Here is a 19785-nt window from a genome sequence, read left to right as displayed (position 1 = left end):
TTCTGAGCCATTTTTGCAATGACTTTTAACCAACTGGTGTCAAGCCCTACATCTGAATACGTGTACCTGCAACAAAGTATGCAAAACGCAATATGTCAAATGTCTAAAGATACTTAGTATTCATGAAACAGTAGGTGAACACTACCTGGATGATCTACAACATCTGCTGGGATTCTGAATTGTGCTCCCACACTTTAATATCCCACAATGACAACATCCCAACGACCCACGATCCCAACAAAAAGTGTTCTGTCTGACAATCTACCAAAAGGAAGGTCAAACAAATAAAAAAAAGTCTAAAAACATTTTGTCTTCACTTTGAATATCAGTTGAATCCCCTAGTTGGGGACCGCCAACTGGCCGTCGCCGGCACGACAAGCTCCTGTTTGGCTAGGAAAGGTCAGGTCGGGGCTCCGGCAACCACCAGTACACCTTCTTCTACACCGGTCCATTTTTCGCCCAGTACATACTGGAGAATAACCTCCAGAGGGGGCGGACAGATCTGACTTTGACCGGGAATGAGCCACACTCCCTGGGCTGGAGGGGGAGGTCGGACAGCATGGATGTTAGGGCAAGTTTGTCCATTTGGAATTTTTTAGGAGGATATTCCTCCAGGGGCGTCTGAGCTCGATTCGTGCCCCGGGGACGGTGCATCTTGCCTGGGATGCAGTTTCTCTGACAGTAGAAATGATGCACCTCCTGCTGGGTAATGGTAACCCACTAATGGTTTTCCAACACAGAACCTGATTTCACCAAGTGCAACATGTTCCTGGATCAACATTCCAATCAATCAATCAGATTTGAGGGACAAGTTTACAGTTTATGTCAAGTTTAGGTTTACAACCGGGGTTAGGTGTCACAACATCGGGTTAAAACCAGGGTTAAAATCAGCTGTCACTGCAGTACTTACATTGCGAACATCTTTTTACAGTGTGGTCTTTCCACTAAGTTCCACTTTGTTTGATATTTTGTTATCTAATGCAATGAAATTTACATTATATGACATTAATTTTGCTTCTCTGTTAAAAATATCACATTGACCTCTGTTTTACAGTAGTTTCTTCACTGCTGTTGTAGCATTCCTCATCTGTGAGTGGCTTTGAATAAGATAATCTGAATAAATGAAAATATGAATATAAAAGCAAAGTAATAAATGCAAATATAAATGCACAGATACTGATAAAGAGTGCTTTTTGCAGTGATATTATACATGCGAACTAGAAAAAGTCCTGCGTAAGTATGTGACCTGTATCTCATGCGACGGGTTCTTCGCACGAGCGAGGCGTGACATGCTGTCTGTCTCCAGTAATTTTATTAAAGCAGGCTGGATAACACGCACTCATTTGTGCTGCCTAATTAAGAGACTCTCCTCCCCTTTGTTACGCCCACCAATTACAAAGAGCTCATTTGCATACCTGGGGGACATTAGTAGGAGGAAACTCGAATTAAGCTCTCGAACTCATTCAAAGCTCAATGTCCCGTTGGTCAATGCTTAAAATAAAACAGATGTTTGTTGTTAAGCCCTGTGGTATTAACCTAATTCTGCTCCTCTCCTAATTGAACTCTCTTAAAAATACCATCCGAATCGGACATGACACATGCTCTCAGCAGTAAGTGACAAACTTAGGCTTGTTCGGAATGAAAAACTAGTGTACTACCTGCTAAAAATGCAAGAACAATGGTTTGCTTCAAAAAGTAGTATGCTACGTTGTTTGTCACATGAACTCATTACATTGCATGCTTAATTCAGAGAGTAAAAAATGGTTCTTGTGTAAAATACTTCTGGGTTTTTTTACACTGGAAATGAAAGGTCAAGTTAAGTGAAGTGCATTGCATTGATGCATAGACTAATATCTCATAAAGTGCTCTGGTGGTTGTATAGATATTTCACATATTCAATCAGTAATCACACAAGTAATCTGTATACAGTGCAAAATATGCTTACTATTTAGTATTTCACTATTTTTGCGTTTCTTTAAATTGTTCTAAAGCTATCATGTCACTATTAACCCATAAAACTATACATTTATCAATGCAAATAATCAGATTTGCCTATCAAACATTCCTTTTGTCTTGAAATGTGTAAATGAAATGTAATAAAATACAATTTTTATAAATAAAACCATTTGAAATGTGACATCAGCCTAATAAAGCACCAAAAAAGTCAACATTTTCAGTGAAAGAGCGCTAAGCATCACATAACTGGTTTCATATGCGATTTAAAAATGCTTTTCATAAACATCTCTATGTTCCACTAAATTCAAAACAGATATTTTGCCTCAGATATGTGACAGATGATCAGATGACTGCTTCCACTTATAAGAAGGACAAATGTGGCATTAAAATTTCATGCAATTTTCTGAAAATCATAAACGAACACGATAATATCAACCTCACAGCCTAAAACACACACACACACACACTGTCAGAGCACTTGGAATCAAAGTCTTTAAAGAGAAAAAGGCGAAGTAACACACACACACACACCAAACTTTGGGTGTGTTCAATTTGGATGATGTATGCAAGACCGAGTCCATGCTGGAGGGGTGTCAGAAAGCAATCAACGTTCCATCTCTGATGAGTCCGGCGACAGCGTGATTCACATCGAGGATGGAAAGCTGATGTGCTGGCCGAGACGAAGGCCAATGTTCCCCCTCGACCACCCCCCCCGCCCCCTCCTCCCCCTCCAAAATGCCACACAATCACCAGAGATTAGACATGCATCTCAACTCCAAAGCCACAGAAGGAGAAAAAAAAAACAGAGGACATAATTTGTGTCCTGATTATGATAGACTCTTTTATTCCACTTCTCTGTGGAGAGAGCTGACGTTGAGGAGTGTTACCATTGACTTACAAATGTCAAAATATGGAAAAAATGCACCCAGCTTAACCACAGAAGAAGTCTGACTGCCAAAGCGACTTGAAATGGATGCGAGAGACGGCACACTCGTTTTAGCTACTCGTTTCAAAAGCACAGATCAAGATTTTGAGGCGATCATGAAATATAACACCATTACGAACAACATTATAAACAAATCAGCATGTGCGTAAGGAGAAATCAAATCTGTCATTCTGTAAACTGTACGACTACAGCAAACACAATAAACCATTGCTTTCTGATTTTATATAACAAGTATTCTTAAATACATTTCATAACTACACAAAAATGACAAAAACCACAAAAAAAAAAAAAAAAAAAATCACACAGCGGCAAAATATAATTCGGGGTCACAGACTTTCAGGTGAAAACTCCAGCAAATTCAAATAGATTGACCAATAGATTGATGTTTTGGCTCAACACACACACGCACACACACACACACACGCACACACACACACACACACACGCACACACACACGCACACACGCACACACACGCACACACACACACACACGCACACACACGCACGCACACGCACACGCACACGCACACACACACACACGCGCACACACACACACGCACACACACACACACGCACGCACACACGCACACACACACGCACACGCACACGCACGCACACGCACACGCACACGCACGCACACGCACACACACACGCACACGCACACACACACACACACACGTTGTTGTACATTGGGGGTAGCTTATATATTTTATTTGTTATTTATTATTACATTTATTTAAAATACAATTATGTATTCAAAAGAAGTCCTCGAGACATCATATCCTGTTACCCAACTCATTTTGCATGCTTCAAGTAGTCTCTCTGTAATCATCAATGTCCTTTTTATCCCACAAAGTTAATTTGACAATTCTGTATTTCCTTATTTATGCTCCATGGCTCTGTTTGGAATAGCGTACTACATACCTATACTATTTTTGCAGTATAGAAACACTATGCAATGCATTCCAGTTGACCATATTCAGTGTGTCAAACGTACTAGAAGTTATATAAACTGTTATAGCTACATAAAATTTGTTCAGATTTCTAAAAGTTAAGACATTTCAACACAAAACTTGATAACAAGCACAAAAGTTAAATTCAATGAATGATTAATTAAATTAAGTGATGAATTAAATCACTGCATTAAAATTAAACATACTCCTGCCACATGACAAAAATGCAACATACTACTAATTGTGATACTGCAGACTGTTTCACACAATTATTATGATTATTATGACAAAGTTTAATGTAAATGTTTATGTAAATGAATACATACATATTCATGTTTATGTATATTAATTTGAATAGAAGTTAAACATAAATATATATTAACAAATTAAATTAGCACATTGTCATGTAGCCTTTAAGTAATTCTCAATTAAGTAAACAGAGATAAAGTCCGCAATTTACTTTCTGATACCGTAGAAACAATGGTATCGTCACACTTGGTTGCAAATTACAGGTACTTCTGATATTCAAACTAGGTAGTTTACAGTATATACTGTGTGTAGTGAGTGCTAGTATGTCATTCCAAACATAACCTCGACAACCACTCTTTCTTTTTCCTTTCTATCCTCTGTCACTATCTCTCTCTCTCTCTCTCTCTGGCTTTGGCAGTGGAGATTGGACTCTGAACTCAACTTAGACACAAAGTTGGAGGATTTTACAGATGGTCGGGAAGAGGCTTTAGCATTTGAGGAGAGCCCAATTTCACACCGGTGTGTGTGTGTGTGTGTGTGTGTGTGTGTGTGTGTGTGTGTGTGTGTGTGTGTGTGTGTGTGTGTGTGTGTGTGTGTGTGTGTGTGTGTGTGTGTGTGTGTGTGTGTGTGTTGGGATATGTGGTTTACACGGACAACACGCCGGACATTTCACCTGGGCTCCCCGGACCTAAGGGTAATACGGGGACTATGCCAAGGTCCTCATAAATCAAAGAGTGTAACTGCATTTGTTAGTGTCTGAACAACATAAATTCTCTTTTTCTTTGAAAGTCCTTATTTACCACTTGACCTGATTTTGAGTGTATGCCAGTGTATAGAACAGCGACCCCACAGCTGGGTTTTATATTGCAGTTTCATACACATTTCTGATACACACGGTGCATTTTGGCGGGCCGTCTTGTGATTGGCTGGTTTGCGCACGTGGGCGGTAACAAACAGAAGTCGACGGGAAGCTCCGCCCACAGCACATGGCCCAGCTGTCGCTAATTAAATACCTAATGGACCACACCTCGGAAGTGTCAGCTCGACGTCGTTGGGTTTACTGGATTAAATACATACAGGTAATAATTATATTTATACATATAGTTGCATTTTTGCATGAAGTGTTTCCTATTTGCAAGAAATTGTAACTTGTAACTTACAATTACTGTAAAATGCTATATATTTACCACAATATTAGCTGAGCTAGCTTGAGTGGCTATCAACATGTCCTGCTCATTAAGCCTCGGGCTAAAGAGGTGGAGGACATCAGGTAGAGATGAGGACAGAAGTAACATTGCGAGCAGGTCAAATTTGGTAGTTTTGTTTTTAAAATGAAAGCTAGCTAGGTTAAGTTCAGCTGTGGCTACCGCATGGCTTAATGAGCAGGGCGAAGCTAGTTAAAGCCTTAACTTTTACTACAGACATTGTGTTTGTTTTATAGAATTAAATATTTTCTTAGTAGCCCAACATTATTTTGTTTAAATATGAAGTTGCAGTGACACAGGAAGGCTGTGATATCATTAATATGAGTACTTTCAGGCCATTAAATAAATGTAATGTGTTTATGATGTTCTGTTAGTGTACTAAACCTGTAAGATAAATTAATTGGTACCATAGTAACCAACCACAATGATCAATATACAAAACATGCTGTGTGTAGAGTGTTATTTAAAAAAAAAAAAAGTTAAAAACAGTGTTTTTATATTCTTGACTTTATTTAACTAACTTTGTGAAATTGTTAGTTCTCATATAAGAAATGCTTTAACCATAGAACATTTCACATACCAAAACACTGTACATTTTCCATCAAGCTTCAGGTGGAACATGATTTTTATAGCTTTTGTTAGCACCACCTAACCAGCACACCATAGATGATACTGACCATTACAGAATGTAAGAACAAAAACAATGAAGTCATCAAATGCTGTGTTCATCAGAGTGTAGTTTTCATAATCCACGGTCTACAATATATATATATTTTTTTTTTTTTTATACAGGGCCTTGATGATGAAATGTCTCCAAAGATGTGTTGTACCACAAATCCCCCATCCACAACTGATGATACTGAAGAGGTATGTCCTCACAAAAGATAGATTTTTATTAATGTCTTGCACTTGATTGTTAATATCAGAAAAGTTGTCAGTGAGTTTTAAAGCAAGGTTTTCCTCTGTCTTTCTGTCAACACTAGAATGGTTTCTTTTTTTATTCAGATGTCAAATGTCCTCTCTAGTGTCACGCTCCCAGGACTTTCTCTTTATTGTCCTTTGTCTCTGTTTGATCTTCTACAGCTGACCACTGAGAGCAAGTGCACCCATACAGCCGTCAGCCACCCGAATCAGACTAGTCCAGAGCTCGGCCCACTCACCAAGGTTGGAGAGGTAAATTAAATTTGATGTACAACTTATTTGTGGCAAAATGTTAAATATGCCAACCTATTTCAATATATGTGTGTGTGTGTGTGTAGTCACCTGAGTAGAACATGCTTTATGTGGACAGTCGCCTGAGTAGAACATGCTTTATGTGGACAATGGAATGGAAGGACAGTCAGTATAATATCTGAGTGTATGTGTGTGTGTGTGTGTGTGTAGTCACCTGAGTAGAACATGCTTTATGTGGACAGTCGCCTGAGTAGAACATGCTTTATGTGGACAATGGAATGGAAGGACAGTCAGTATAATATCTGAGTGTATGTGTGTGTGTGTGTGTGTGTAGTCACCTGAGTAGAACATGCTTTATGTGGACAGGCGCCTGAGTAGAACATGCTTTATGTGGACAATGGAATGGAAGGACAGTCAGTATAATATCTGAGTGTATGTGTGTGTGTGTGTAGTCGCCTGAGTAGAACATGCTTTATGTGGACAATGGAATGGAAGGACATTGTCTAAACATGCTTTTTCAAGCTTCAGTCAGTATAATATCTGAGTGTATGTGTATCAAACACTGAACCCCACCCAAACATGACTTGGGAGGTCCATACAGTTTAGAGGGTCCCGTCCCCAGAGGCATCACTTTGGTTTTTAAGAACACTTGGACTGCCTGCATTGGATCTGTATGTTGGTTTAATGTGAATGCTAAGTTGTTTGGTTACATGTAATGGAAAGGCACCCATTCAACAGCACTGACGAAAATTCATGACAAGATGTCATTTAAAAGAATCATAGCAAATCTAAGAACTATAAAAGGACTAACACCTCACTCCATGTAAAAGCTTAGTCAATTATTCTAGAAGTGCAATCATTCTACGAAGTTGGCTGACAATAGATAAACAACAAAGTAATCAAATGCTGTATTCATCAGTGTAGTTTTCATAGTCTACAGACTGTAGTCATGTGGCCTGTTCAGTGACTAAAGAACCGTTTCAGAGACTACATGTTTTCCACAAAACACTCACTGAAATACAGCCATGATATCTTTTCACTGAATGCTACACAGGGAACATCTTGTCTTCAAGATATTTATTATAATTGATCTTTTTTTGTTGTTTATTCTTTTTTACAGGGCCTTGATGATGAAATGTCTCCAAAGATGTGTTGTACCACAAATCCCCCATCCACAACTGATGATACTGAAGAGGTATGTCCTCACAAAAGATAGATTTTTATTAATGTCTTGCACTTGATTGTTAATATCAAAGAAGTTGTCAGTGAGTTTTAAAGCAAGGTTTTCCTGTGTCTTTCTGTCAACACTAGAATGGTTTTTTTTTTTTTATTCAGATGTCAAATGTCCTCTCTAGTGTCACGTTCCCAGGACTTTCTCTTTATTGTCCTTTGTCTCTGTTTCATCTTCTACAGCTGACCAATGAGAGCAAGTGCAGCCATACAGCCGTCAGCCACCCGAATCAGACTAGTCCAGAGCTCAGCCCACTCACCAAGGTTGGAGAGGTAAATTAAATCTCATGTACAACTTATTTGTGGCAAAATGTTAAATCTGCCAACCTATTTCAATATATATGTGTATGTGTGTGTGTGTGTGTGTGTAGTCACCTGAGTAGAACATGCTTTATGTGGACAATGGAATGGAAGGACATTGTCTAAACATGCTTTTTCAAGCTTCAGTCAGTATAATATCTGAGTGTGTGTATCTAACACTGAACCCCACCCAAACATGACTTGGGAGGTCCATACAGTTTAGAGGGTCCCGTCCCCAGAGGCGTCACTTTGGTTTTTAAGACTGCCTGCATTGGATCTGTATGTTGGTTTAATGTGAATGCTAAGTTGTTTGGTTACATGTAATGGATAGGCACCCTATTAGTTATACTGGGCTACATGAAGTCAGCTCCAGGCACTGAGGCTAACCACAAATTCTCCATCTACAATTTAAAAATATGAAGAAGGTATATCTTCATATAGGATATGCTTTAAATAAGCTGCATTCAAACATTCAAAGGAAAAAACAAAAACTCAGATAATATCTACAAGGGCTAATTTCTGCACAAACCTTCAATTTCAATCTCATCCAGTGACTTCCCCTGCATGCTGGAAAGGTTTCCTTTCTCCATTGACAAAAGGAGTTTGGAAATCTTAGCCAGTTGTGTTGTGGGAACTGGTAATCTGTAGAAGTCGCGGTGAACACAAATGTGTTCATCAGTGTAGTTTTCATAGTCCACGGTCTACAATATTTTTTGTTTGTTTTTTCCTTTTTACAGGGCCTTGATGATGAAATGTCTCCAAAGATGTGTTGTACCACAAATCCCCCATCCACAACTGATGATACTGAAGAGGTATGTCCTCACAAAAGATAGATTTTTATTAATATCTTGCACTTGATTGTTAATATCAGAAAAGTTGTCAGTGAGTTTTAAAGCAAGGTTTTCCTCTGTCTTTCTGTCAACACTAGAATGGTTTCTTTTTTTATTCAGATGTCAAATGTCCTCTCTAGTATCACGCTCCCAGGACTTTCTCTTTATTGTCCTTTGTCTCTGTTTGATCTTCTACAGCTGACCACTGAGAGCAAGTGCACCCATACAGCCGTCAGCCACCCGAATCAGACTAGTCCAGAGCTCGGCCCACTCACCAAGGTTGGAGAGGTAAATTAAATTTGATGTACAACTTATTTGTGGCAAAATGTTAAATCTGTCAACCTATTTCAATATATGTGTATGTGTGTGTGTGTGTAGTCACCTGAGTAGAACATGCTTTATGTGGACAGTCGCCTGAGTAGAACATGCTTTATGTGGACAATGGAATGGAAGGACAGTCAGTATAATATCTGAGTGTATGTGTATGTGTGTGTGTGTGTAGTCACCTGAGTAGAACATGCTTTGTGTGTGTAGTCACCTGAGTAGAACATGCTTTATGTGGACAATGGAATGGAAGGACAGTCAGTATAATATCTGAGTGTATGTGTATCTAACACTGAACCCCACCCAAATATGACTTGGGAGGTCCATACAGTTTAGAGGGTCCCGTCCCCAGAGGCGTCACTTTGGTTTTTAAGAACACTTGGACTGCCTGCATTGGATCTGTATGTTGGTTAAATGTGAATTCTAAGATGTTTGGTTACATGTAATGGATAGGCACCCTATTAGTTATACTGGGCTACAAGAAGTCAGCTCCTGGCACTGAGGCTAACTACATATTCCCCATCTACAATTTAAAAATATGAAGAAGGTATATCTTCATATAGGATATGCTTTAAATAAGCTGCATATAAATAAGATACGCTATAAATAACAAAATGCAATAAAAGGGTAATCATATGTATGAGGTAAATTAAATGTCACATTGGTATTGGATTTAAAATGATTGGATATCGACATGTAAATATGAAATATCTTTCTGTCCAAACTATGTGGCGTAAATATAAAATATCTTTGTCCAAACTATGTGGCATAAATAAATACTACAATTAAATTTTTCGCCAACAGTGTCAAAAACACCGCCTTGTGTGCGCAACAGTATCCTCCTTGGACAAGTGTGTTCGTTGTGTGGGACCCGTATCTTCCTTCAAGTGGCTTGGCTATCGATGCACAGGTTAGATATTTAGTGAATTAGTATAGAGTGTAATGTGTTGTGCTCTAACCACTTAAATAGACCTGCAGTGTTAACATTATTTTACTCAAATGTGTTCCAGTTTGTTCAGGGGTCTGGCATAAATCCTGCCTCAAGCAAATTAAAAGAGATGACTTTAACAGCACAGCACAGGTGAGTATCTACTAAGTGAGTGTTGAACTTGAACTGGCTATAAGATTCAATCACCATGTCAAATAATTTGCTTTCTCACCAATTCAGGCGCAGCAGTCTCCTAAGGCTTCTGAGGATGAACTGCTGTCAGATCAGGACAAAATTCCACATCCAGAATTGGACCAAATATCATCTGATGATGCTGAGGACATGTCTGACAAGGAATACATACCTGATTCAGAGTCAGAATATGCTTTGTCACTACTTGCCAGTAGAAGAACTGAATGTGGCATTTGTGCCATAAATGTCTTCCTGTTTGCAAGACCAACGTCAATGAGCCACTACAGAGGACATGATTGTTTGCATGTTCATGCAAGCCAGTGTGGAGCAAAGCACCCTGAGTACCTTAGGTCAACGCAACTCAGGAAACATGTTGCCACACTCTCACAAGTCCTTAATTTAAAACACAATGAACTTGATCAGGTTGCAGATTTCCTGGGTCACGACATCCGTGTTCACCGCGACTTCTACAGATTACCAGTTCCCACAACACAACTGGCTAAGATTTCCAAACTCCTTTTGTCAATGGAGAAAGGAAACCTTTCCAGCATGCAGGGGGAGTCGCTGGATGAGATTGAAATTGAAGGTTTGTACAGAAATTAGCCCTTGTAGATATTATCTGAGTTTTTGTTTTTTCCTTTGAATGTTAATTTATAATCATCTAGACTTGGCGTAGTCAGCATCCCTTTCCAAGAAAAAAAAAAAATCACCTTTCATGTCCAAGTATGAGTCGAGGACTACTATTCAGAAATATAAACTTAAGTCTACAGTATGGCTGGACAGTAATTCAAAATTATGTTTGTGTAGGTGCAGTCGAATTACTTTAAATATGAACCTAATATCAGATTGTGTAATCATTTATCTTATGTGCTCATGGACCACATTAAACATAAACGCAGGTATAATAGCTCAAAACTACTCAAGTAAAAATAGTTACTTTGCAAAAAGTGGCAAGTACAAAACCAAGTACTATCTTTTCCTTATTTGATGTGGCTATTTCAACCACAGATTTTTATGTCCAGCTATTTATGAGAGTTTTACCAGAGCTGTAAACCATTTGAGTAAATGTAATTAGTAACAGTACAACTACAAAGTAGCCAAAAAGTTATGCAATTACAAATTACATTTTGCATGGCACCTAACTTTTTCTGCAGCAGTTTGTTTTTGCTATAAAGAAGTGATATTTCCATCTAAGTGGCATTGACTGAACTATATCTTGTGCGTTTTGCCCTTACTCACCCAAACTTGTCAACAAGTCTACTTTACATGAATGCGAGTGCATTAGTAGGTGCTAAATCGCAGACGTTTGATTTAGATGAAGTCAGGACTGCAGCCAGTGATGAGTCCAAAACCAGCACATCCAGTGCAAGTAGACTTTGACTATTTAATTTGACTTAACATAATTTTTTTTTATCCACCATATTGACAAGGCCTTTTTGAAGGATATTGGTTTACGTGTGGCCTTTTTGTGCACTTGAGCTTAACTGAGACTTGAGAGTTTGTAGACGTTTAAATAGATAGTTCACCCAAAAATGAAAATTGTCATAATTTACTCACCCTCAGGTTGTTCCAAACTTGTCTTTGTTCTGCTGTACTAGTCAATGGCTGGCAAGATCTGCTTGGTTAAAAATATATAAAATATCTATCTATGTGTACAGCAGAACAAAGAAATACAGGTTTGGAACAACTTGAGGTTGACTACATGAAGACAGAATTTTCATTTTTGGGTGAACAATCCCTTTAAGAGGCTGTTGTGTCGACCCTGATTTATTAGACTATTGAGGTGTTCAGTTTTATTTAGATTTTAGAAAATAAACATGACTTCTCATTTTACAAATCAATTGTTTCTTATTTTCACCTGCCTGTCTCAGGTGTCAAGGACTAGTGCATCTTTGAGCCTAGATTTAGTAGAAGTAAAATACTAAAGTATTGTTAATCACTTTTACTCGTATTGGTAACTTGTAATAGAGTAATTTATGCTGCAAGGTATCTGTCTTTTTACTCAAGTATGGTTTTCAAGTACTCTTTACACCTCTGAGTTTTACTAATGCCATTTTCCAGATGAGATTGCGTTAAGTGATGCTGAAGACAGTGGGAGCGAATCTGATGACAGCAACACAGATCTCACCGCATCAGAGCTTGGAACTGTGGAGCCTATGGTTTCTGACTCTACAACCACAGAGCAAGACCATGACATGGGAGACTTTGGTATGTTAACTCAATTCATAGTCACTGCTGATAAAATGTATATTTTCCTGTGACAAAAGTAACTTGTTAAATTGTTTTCAACAGGATCAGTGTCATTTGTGTCGTCCACAGTAAGTGAGAGTGTACCTCCCTCTGAAGGTAAGATTCAGATTCAAGACGTTTATTGTCTATGCACAGAAGAAACACAGTGGTTTATACCCTACAATGAGATTCTTATTTTGCCCAACTCCCTTAAAGGGATACTTCACCATTTTTTCATATTAAACTGTTATTCCCTTAACTAAGATGAGTTGATGCATACCTCTCTCATCTCAGTGCGTGCACTCAATCGCTCTGGCGCGCGGCGACAGTTTGATAGCACTTAGCTTAGCCCAGATCATTCATTAGGGACCAAACAGAAATGAAGCTAGAAGCGACCAAACACCTCCACGTTTTCCCTATTTAAATACAGTTACACGACCAAGTATGGTGACACAAAATAAAACGTGGCGCTTTTCTAAGCGGGTAAAAAGGATAACTGTAGTGTATGGCGGAATAGCACTGGGAGCACTTCGACTAGGTGTAAAAAGCAGAGCCGGACAGTAACGGAGTACATTTACTTGAGTACAGTACTTAAGTACAATTTTGAGGGATCTGTACTTTACTCGAGTATCATTTTTGGGGAGTACTTATGACTTTACTCAAGTACATTTGAGAGGCAAATATTGTACTCTTTACTCCACTACATTTCTATCCATAACCGTGAGTACCCGTTACTTCTAAAAAAGAAAAAGAAAAATCTCGGAAACCCTCAATTTGTTGTTTCCCTCTCAAACGTGATTGGATTGTGCAGGCGCCACTGATTGGGACAGCCTATCAGCAATCACCTTCAGCTTTCCGCCAAAGGTCAACTCCATGGTCAGATTTAGATAAGAGACGAAACCATGGATGAAACAATGGATGAAGACGCAGCAGGTCCGTCCCGGGAATGTGCCAACCCGTGGCCCCACCTCGCCAGACTATTTCAATTTTCTGAACAAGTTAATGATAGTTTTCGCTTCAAGTGTTTGCTGTGTTTACCAATGTAAGCACTGTGGCAGTAGTAATGCAATATTTAGAAAATGTACTCTTGTACTCTTGATACTCAAGTACTTTTAAAAACAAGTACTTCAGTACTTTTACTTAAGTAGACATCTGACTGTAGTACTTTTACTTGTACTTGAGTAAAATTTAGCAAGGTGTATCTGTACTTTTACTCAAGTAATGAAGCTGTGTACTCTGTCCGCCTCTGGTAAAAAGTCACGTTGGTTCTAATGACAGAAGTGAGAGGGAGAGGATTTTTCAAGCGTGACTTTTTACTGCGCCAAGTCGAAGTGCTCTTGAGTCCCAAGTGCTATTCCGCCATACATTATAGTTATCCTTTTTACCCGCTTAGAAAAGTGCCATGTTTTATTTTGTCACCATACTTGGTCATGTAACTACTTGTGTAACTGTTTTTAAATAGGGAAAACGTGGAGGTGTTTGGTCGCTTCTAGCTTCATTTCTGTTTGGTCCCTAATGAATGAACTGGGCTAAGCTAAGTGCTACAAGTGTCGCCGCGCGCCAGAGCGATTAAGTGCACGTACTGAGACGAGAGAGGTATGCATCAACTCGTCTTAGTTAAGGGAATAACATAGTTTAATATGAAAAAACGGTGAAGTATCCCTTTAACATTATTATGCACGTCTTTGTGATGTATTCAACTATCAAAATGCAAGAGTAATCTTAAAGAAAGAGATATAAATGAATAGCCCTAAATTTAACTGTACTGCATTTGTACAAAACATCTTGTCTGCAAGGGAGCATATACACTTACTTTATTATCAGGAAATGTATACTGAATTTGAGGTAAAAGTAAAGTTACCTCCTCCTCTTCACATGTTCTCTTGATTGCCCATGAGTATGTTCTATTAATTCTCTTTTTAGCAAGTTGGTTAAAAGACTAAAAATGAATTGGTCTTGATGACTGAGTCACAACATGCCACAAAATCTGGAAGATTAAGAGGTTAAAAGTAGTATTAAGCTGATTGTTACGTACAGTTTCAATATCAAGACTAAACTTTCAGACCAAGTTCCAACACTATTTAGTTAACCTTATGAAATCAGATTTAAACTGAGAATCAGACCTTAAACCCCATAGTCTTGGTTTCAATTAAAATACGGTGTGTTAAAGTACAATGCCAAAATTACTTAAGACATGTTACTAATTATAGTATTACTTACTGCAATTAATTCAAATAGCAAAAGGTTTGGCCACATAAATAGATGAACAGCAGACATTCTAATAATACTCCATATTGTCCGCACTCTAATGTGGGCTAGTAAAGTTGGTGAAATCACATCGAGTGAGACACCAACTGATACCCAAAGTGAATTAAGAAAAGTAAACTGCAATTTCTTGTCAACTGTGGCATTAACTGACCTCATGTTTTGATGGCTTAAACTGGACAACACATTTAGTGATCTATTCATTTTTGTTTGCCTATCTTCCAGGGAAGTATGCTGATGAGGAACATGGATCCAGAAGAGTGGCAAAGAAAGTGTGGTCTAAGGCTGAGGTCGCTGCAGTAATGCGACACTTCAAAGGTCATATAAGCAGGGGAAAACTGGCCACCAAAACTGAATGCAGTCACTGCAAACTGGTGGAAGACCCCGTGTTGGCACAAAGAACAGTGCAAAATATAAGGGACTTTGTTCGAAATAGAGGAATAGCTGCAAAGAGGCAGTCAGAAAAAGAAAAGATTTAAATACACTGACAATTGTGGTGGTGTTTCTATGTTTGTGTTAAAGGAACACGCCGACCTTTTGGGACTTTAGCTTATTCGCCGTATCCCCCAGAGTTAGACAAGTCCACACACACCCTTCTCATCTCTGTGCATGCCGTAACTCTGTCTGACGCACCCACCGCTAGCCTAGCTTAGCACAAACACTGGAGGTAAACGGCTCCAGCTAGCATACTGCTCCCAATAAGTGACAGAATAACGCCAACATTCTCCTATTTACATTTTGTGATGTGTATAGTCACAGTGTGTATGAATAACAAGGTCACATGATACACAGCCATCTTCTAACCGTATACATACTGGGAACTATATTCTCATAGAATTAACTATATAGAAGACGAAGCACTGCTGGCTGGAGTGATTAGCACAACCCTCTGAGCGAACTCTCTGCTCCTCACCACGGGCTTCTCAGGTCCTGCGAGCAAATCCTTCCGCAGTAGCAGTGCTTCGCCTTCTGAGAATATAGTTCCCAGTATGTATACGGTTAGAAGATGGCTGTGTCTCATGTGACCTTGTTATTTGTACACGCTGTGACTATACACATCACAACATGTAAATAGGAGAATGTTGGCGTTATTGTGTCACTTATTGGGAGCAGTATGCTAGCTGGAGCCATTTACCTCCAGTCTTTGTGCTAAGCTAGGCTAGCGGTGGGTGCGTCAGACAGAGTTACGGCACGCACGGAGATGAGAAGGGCATGTATGGACTTATCTAACTCTGGGGGATACGACGAATAAGCTAAAGTCCCAAAAGTCCAAAGTTCCTTTAATGTTTTAAATAGAGGCCGTCACAAAAGCAAACTGTAAAACAGCTTTTATTTTATTTTATATATTTTTTTATTTTTTGTTATGAGCAACCATGGGTCTTTTGAAGTTGGGTAAGAATGACTTATTTTACCTTTTTTGCTCCATTCTCATTGTCATGGCACTGGTGTTGTGACAATCTATTGTTTAGCTCTTACAGGCTGTTATCTGGCTGTTAGTCAGTGTCACCAACTAACAATGGTGATGTTAGAGTTGTGCAATAAAATAATAATTCAAGTCCCATTAATGCTTGGTGGTGTCAGGTTAATGTGTATTTATGTTAATGTGTATTTATGTTAATGAGCAAGTGACGTCATTGTCCCTTTAAAGTCCCAATAATGTTTGTTTTGGTCCTTATAAGTCACATATTCTTCAAAAAGAGAACTGTCTCTATAAACCACAATAATTTTAGGGTGGTGTGTATCACGCTCTGAAGGGTGTATCTGAAGTCTAAAGTGTCCTGAATTTTTTCCAAATTTTTTTGAGTGTTTTAATCTAACTCTCATAGCTCTAGGACCTCAGGAAAGGGTAGTCCATCTAAACCACCACCGGGCCTGTTTGGAGAAAAAGTCTGGCTAATCCACATAAACCAGTATGTGTGTGTGTGTGTGTGTGTGTGTGTGTGTGTGTGTGTGTGTGTGTGTGTGTGTGTGTGTGTGTGTGTGTGTGAAAGCAGGCCACCTCTAATCCACTGACTGCAGAGAAGGCCTGCAGCTATCCTGCTGCCCAGCACTGCCCACAATCCTGGCTGCCTCTACAAAGCCATACATGGTGCATTAGAGGCCCGGGCTGAAGGACTCTCTGCTGATATGCCGATAGGTGCTGAACAAAGAGTCCACAGGGAACCACACGGACCCACACACGCCTGAACACCAGAGACACATGCAGTCACACGCCACGGCCTATTCACTGGGACCACACGGCCGCTGACCCGTTCACACCTCAGATCCGGATCATGCTAAAGGCCTGGTCACACTACACTACCATTCAAATGCAAAAGCCTATGGACTGGTTTTCTCTCTCTGTTGCTTTAGGCGTCACAGATCATGATAGTGCTATAAAGGCTTGAGGTGTGTCGTTCCCATTTTAACTGCAAGTTTTAAAGTCTGTCATGATCTCAACTAGGATGTCTATGAACCACGGTGAAAGCTATCTGTCAACATTCCCATTCATGACAGTCACTTGGTCATTCCAGATTATTATAGAATATTTTTAGGGAGGCATGAAATATCAGCGGTCATATCGGTCAATAAAAGTGATATATTTAAGCCAATAAAGTAGCCAAATGCCCACAATATTTCTAGTTGGTCTACATTATTGAAAACACAAATCAATCTCAGAGCCTATAAAACAATGCATTAAGAAAATTTGTTATATTTGTGAAAGTTATTTTTTTGTAACATTCATGAAAGAAAGGTTTTTGTTTTATTTTATAAACAATATATATATATATATATTAGATTTATGGAATATTCAGAGAGCCAATATAAGCCGAAATGTGAATTTGGGTGCATCACTAAATAAATATTATATAATAAATAATATCTTGCCAAAAAAAGTTAACAATACACGGTTAGGTTACACATGAATGGCCATCAATGGAGTTTTTTTTTTTTTTTTTTTTTTGTGGCTAACAATCATGATATCCAGCCAAATCTTGACCACGCAGATTAGCTTAAATCAGATAAAAATGCTGGCGTTTAACTTTATAAAAAAAAAAAAAAACCAGCCAGGTAATTTTATTACAGTTAACTGAAATATGAAAGGGTCTTTGAACCTCTGAAAAAATTGCCTGAAATACAAAACTATGCTTCTATCTTTCTGTATCTTTTTAACTGCCATAAAGAAGAAAGTCAGAGAGAGAGAGAGAGGAAGAAACAAAGAGAGGTATAGGATAAAAAAAAATTAAAAAAAAATTTAAAACTCAGATACGTGTGCAATCTTCTAAGTGGAGCTGCTATCTAATTGGAGATAATGTGATGAAAGTCATTTTACTACATTCATTAAAGTCCCTTTCAAATGTACATTTCTGACCAACACAAGGAGCTAATCTTCAGGAAAAGCTTGAGAAATGAATGGACATGGGAGATCATTACGATTAAAGAGCCAGGCAGCACACGTCCTTCAAACAATCCATCATGCATTACATTCACACATTCCTGCACTCACAAACCCTCCAGTATCACGAACACACCATGTTTCAATCGTTAAGTTTGAAGCTCAGTGGATGCATTATATATAAATTCAGCTTGAGTTTCTCTTCATTGACATGTGATATTTTTTCCATTTACTAAAGATTTCTGAGAAAAGAAACTTATGCAAGTTACCTGTAATGATTTTGGTTCAGATTCCCCAATTACGGTTCTGTTGCATTCTCAATTAGACTAATAATCTAATGTTAAATTAATGTGTTCGTTACATTAATAAGGGAATGAACGGCAAGGGTTTTGAACGGGGAGTGACATTGACGCTAGAATGTTTTTACACAGTTCAGTGATGTGAAAGAGGTCAAGTAGGTTGACAAGAAGGATAAAAAGGGTGCGTAATCTCAAGGATGAGTCGTCTTTACAGACATTACAGGTTCCTTTTATTTGTATGCTTGTGCTTAAACCATAAAGATGTTAAACCAAATCAGACATGAGACAGGTTGCCACTGAACTGCTTTTTCTTTCTTTGCTCCACGTACATGTAGTTTTAGTTATGACGTCACATGGGTCACACCTGATACACAACATTAGTCCTTTAGTATGAAAATTGCAGACAAGAAACCCTCTTCAATTGCAAGAGTTTGTTTCAAAAATCTGACTAAGAAAAACTAACGTTTTACACGTATAAAGTTATCAACTTTAAGGATTAAATGTAGCAGAGCCTCAAAGCCAAAGACAAAACTCATTGTAAATTTTTTTTAATAATAATAATGTATGTTGAATGTAAATCACCTCACAGCAGAAGCTGCCCCACTTGACTATAACTATATATGACTATATAGTTATATATGCTATATAACTAGTGCTATAACTAGTTTCACGAGACCAGTGGAAGATGAGAGAGAAGGAGACGAATATCTGTGACCTTTTTGTCCTTCACATTTGCCGAGCTTCAATCTGAAAGAGGGAATCAAACACACTGATCCGAAACTCGCCGTCAAACGCAGAGCCAGACATCAATCAATCAGCACTTTCATTTTTTTTTTTGCCTCTCTTATCATTTGACCCATGTGTTATCCTGTTTCAGTGGCTTAAGAAAGTTGATGATGGTCAAATGTGTACCTCTGCAAATCCCAAACACACACACCAACTCACATATACAGTATAACACCCCACCCTACCCTACCCTACCCACCCTACCCTACCCTACCCTACCCTACCCTGTTGTTTATATATTCTATATATCTTAAAATATTAGACACACAGACAGAACGATAGACAGATTTGGTCTGTTTCTCTCATGCAGTTTTACTACACATTTCTTATTTTTTGTTTTGAGTTTTACAGACTCTTTTCATCCACTTTCAAATATCGTTTTGTTTCACAGAAGAAAGAAATTCATACATGTTTGGAGTGTGATGAACAGAACAGAATTTTCACATGAGTGTGAGCAAACAGAATATAATTTACATTTTTTTGCATGAACCATACCATTAAAGCCTAATCCTGGTTCATGTTTTCTGTGTATTCTGTATCATG

At 38.6% G+C, this 19785-nt stretch overlaps 2 protein-coding genes and 1 long non-coding RNA gene across 4 annotated transcripts in view; 2 read left to right on the top strand and 1 right to left on the bottom strand.

Moving 5' to 3' along the window:
• zfpm2a (zinc finger protein, FOG family member 2a) overlaps positions 1-19785 on the bottom strand; it is a 177859-nt gene that overhangs the window by 137960 nt on the left and 20114 nt on the right. The window lies entirely within an intron of this gene.
• On the top strand, positions 9947-10779 carry LOC309484545. Its single transcript, XR_014200908.1, has 3 exons — positions 9947-10077; positions 10178-10248; positions 10336-10779. It is a non-coding gene; the product is annotated as an uncharacterized lncRNA (long non-coding RNA).
• On the top strand, positions 10784-16042 carry LOC309484496 (uncharacterized protein). The gene is made up of 4 exons (XM_082150871.1): positions 10784-10873; positions 12349-12495; positions 12580-12633; positions 15007-16042. Exons 1-4 carry the CDS (start codon positions 10813-10815, stop codon positions 15258-15260), a joined length of 516 nt encoding a protein of 171 aa, XP_082006997.1. The 5' UTR covers positions 10784-10812; the 3' UTR covers positions 15261-16042.

This window comes from Leuciscus leuciscus, assembly GCF_965113295.1.
Source record: "Leuciscus leuciscus genome assembly, chromosome: 20".
NCBI lineage: Eukaryota > Metazoa > Chordata > Actinopteri > Cypriniformes > Leuciscidae > Leuciscus > Leuciscus leuciscus.
Note: the sequence above shows the minus strand (reverse complement) of the source record. Positions and strands in the feature narration are given on the sequence as shown.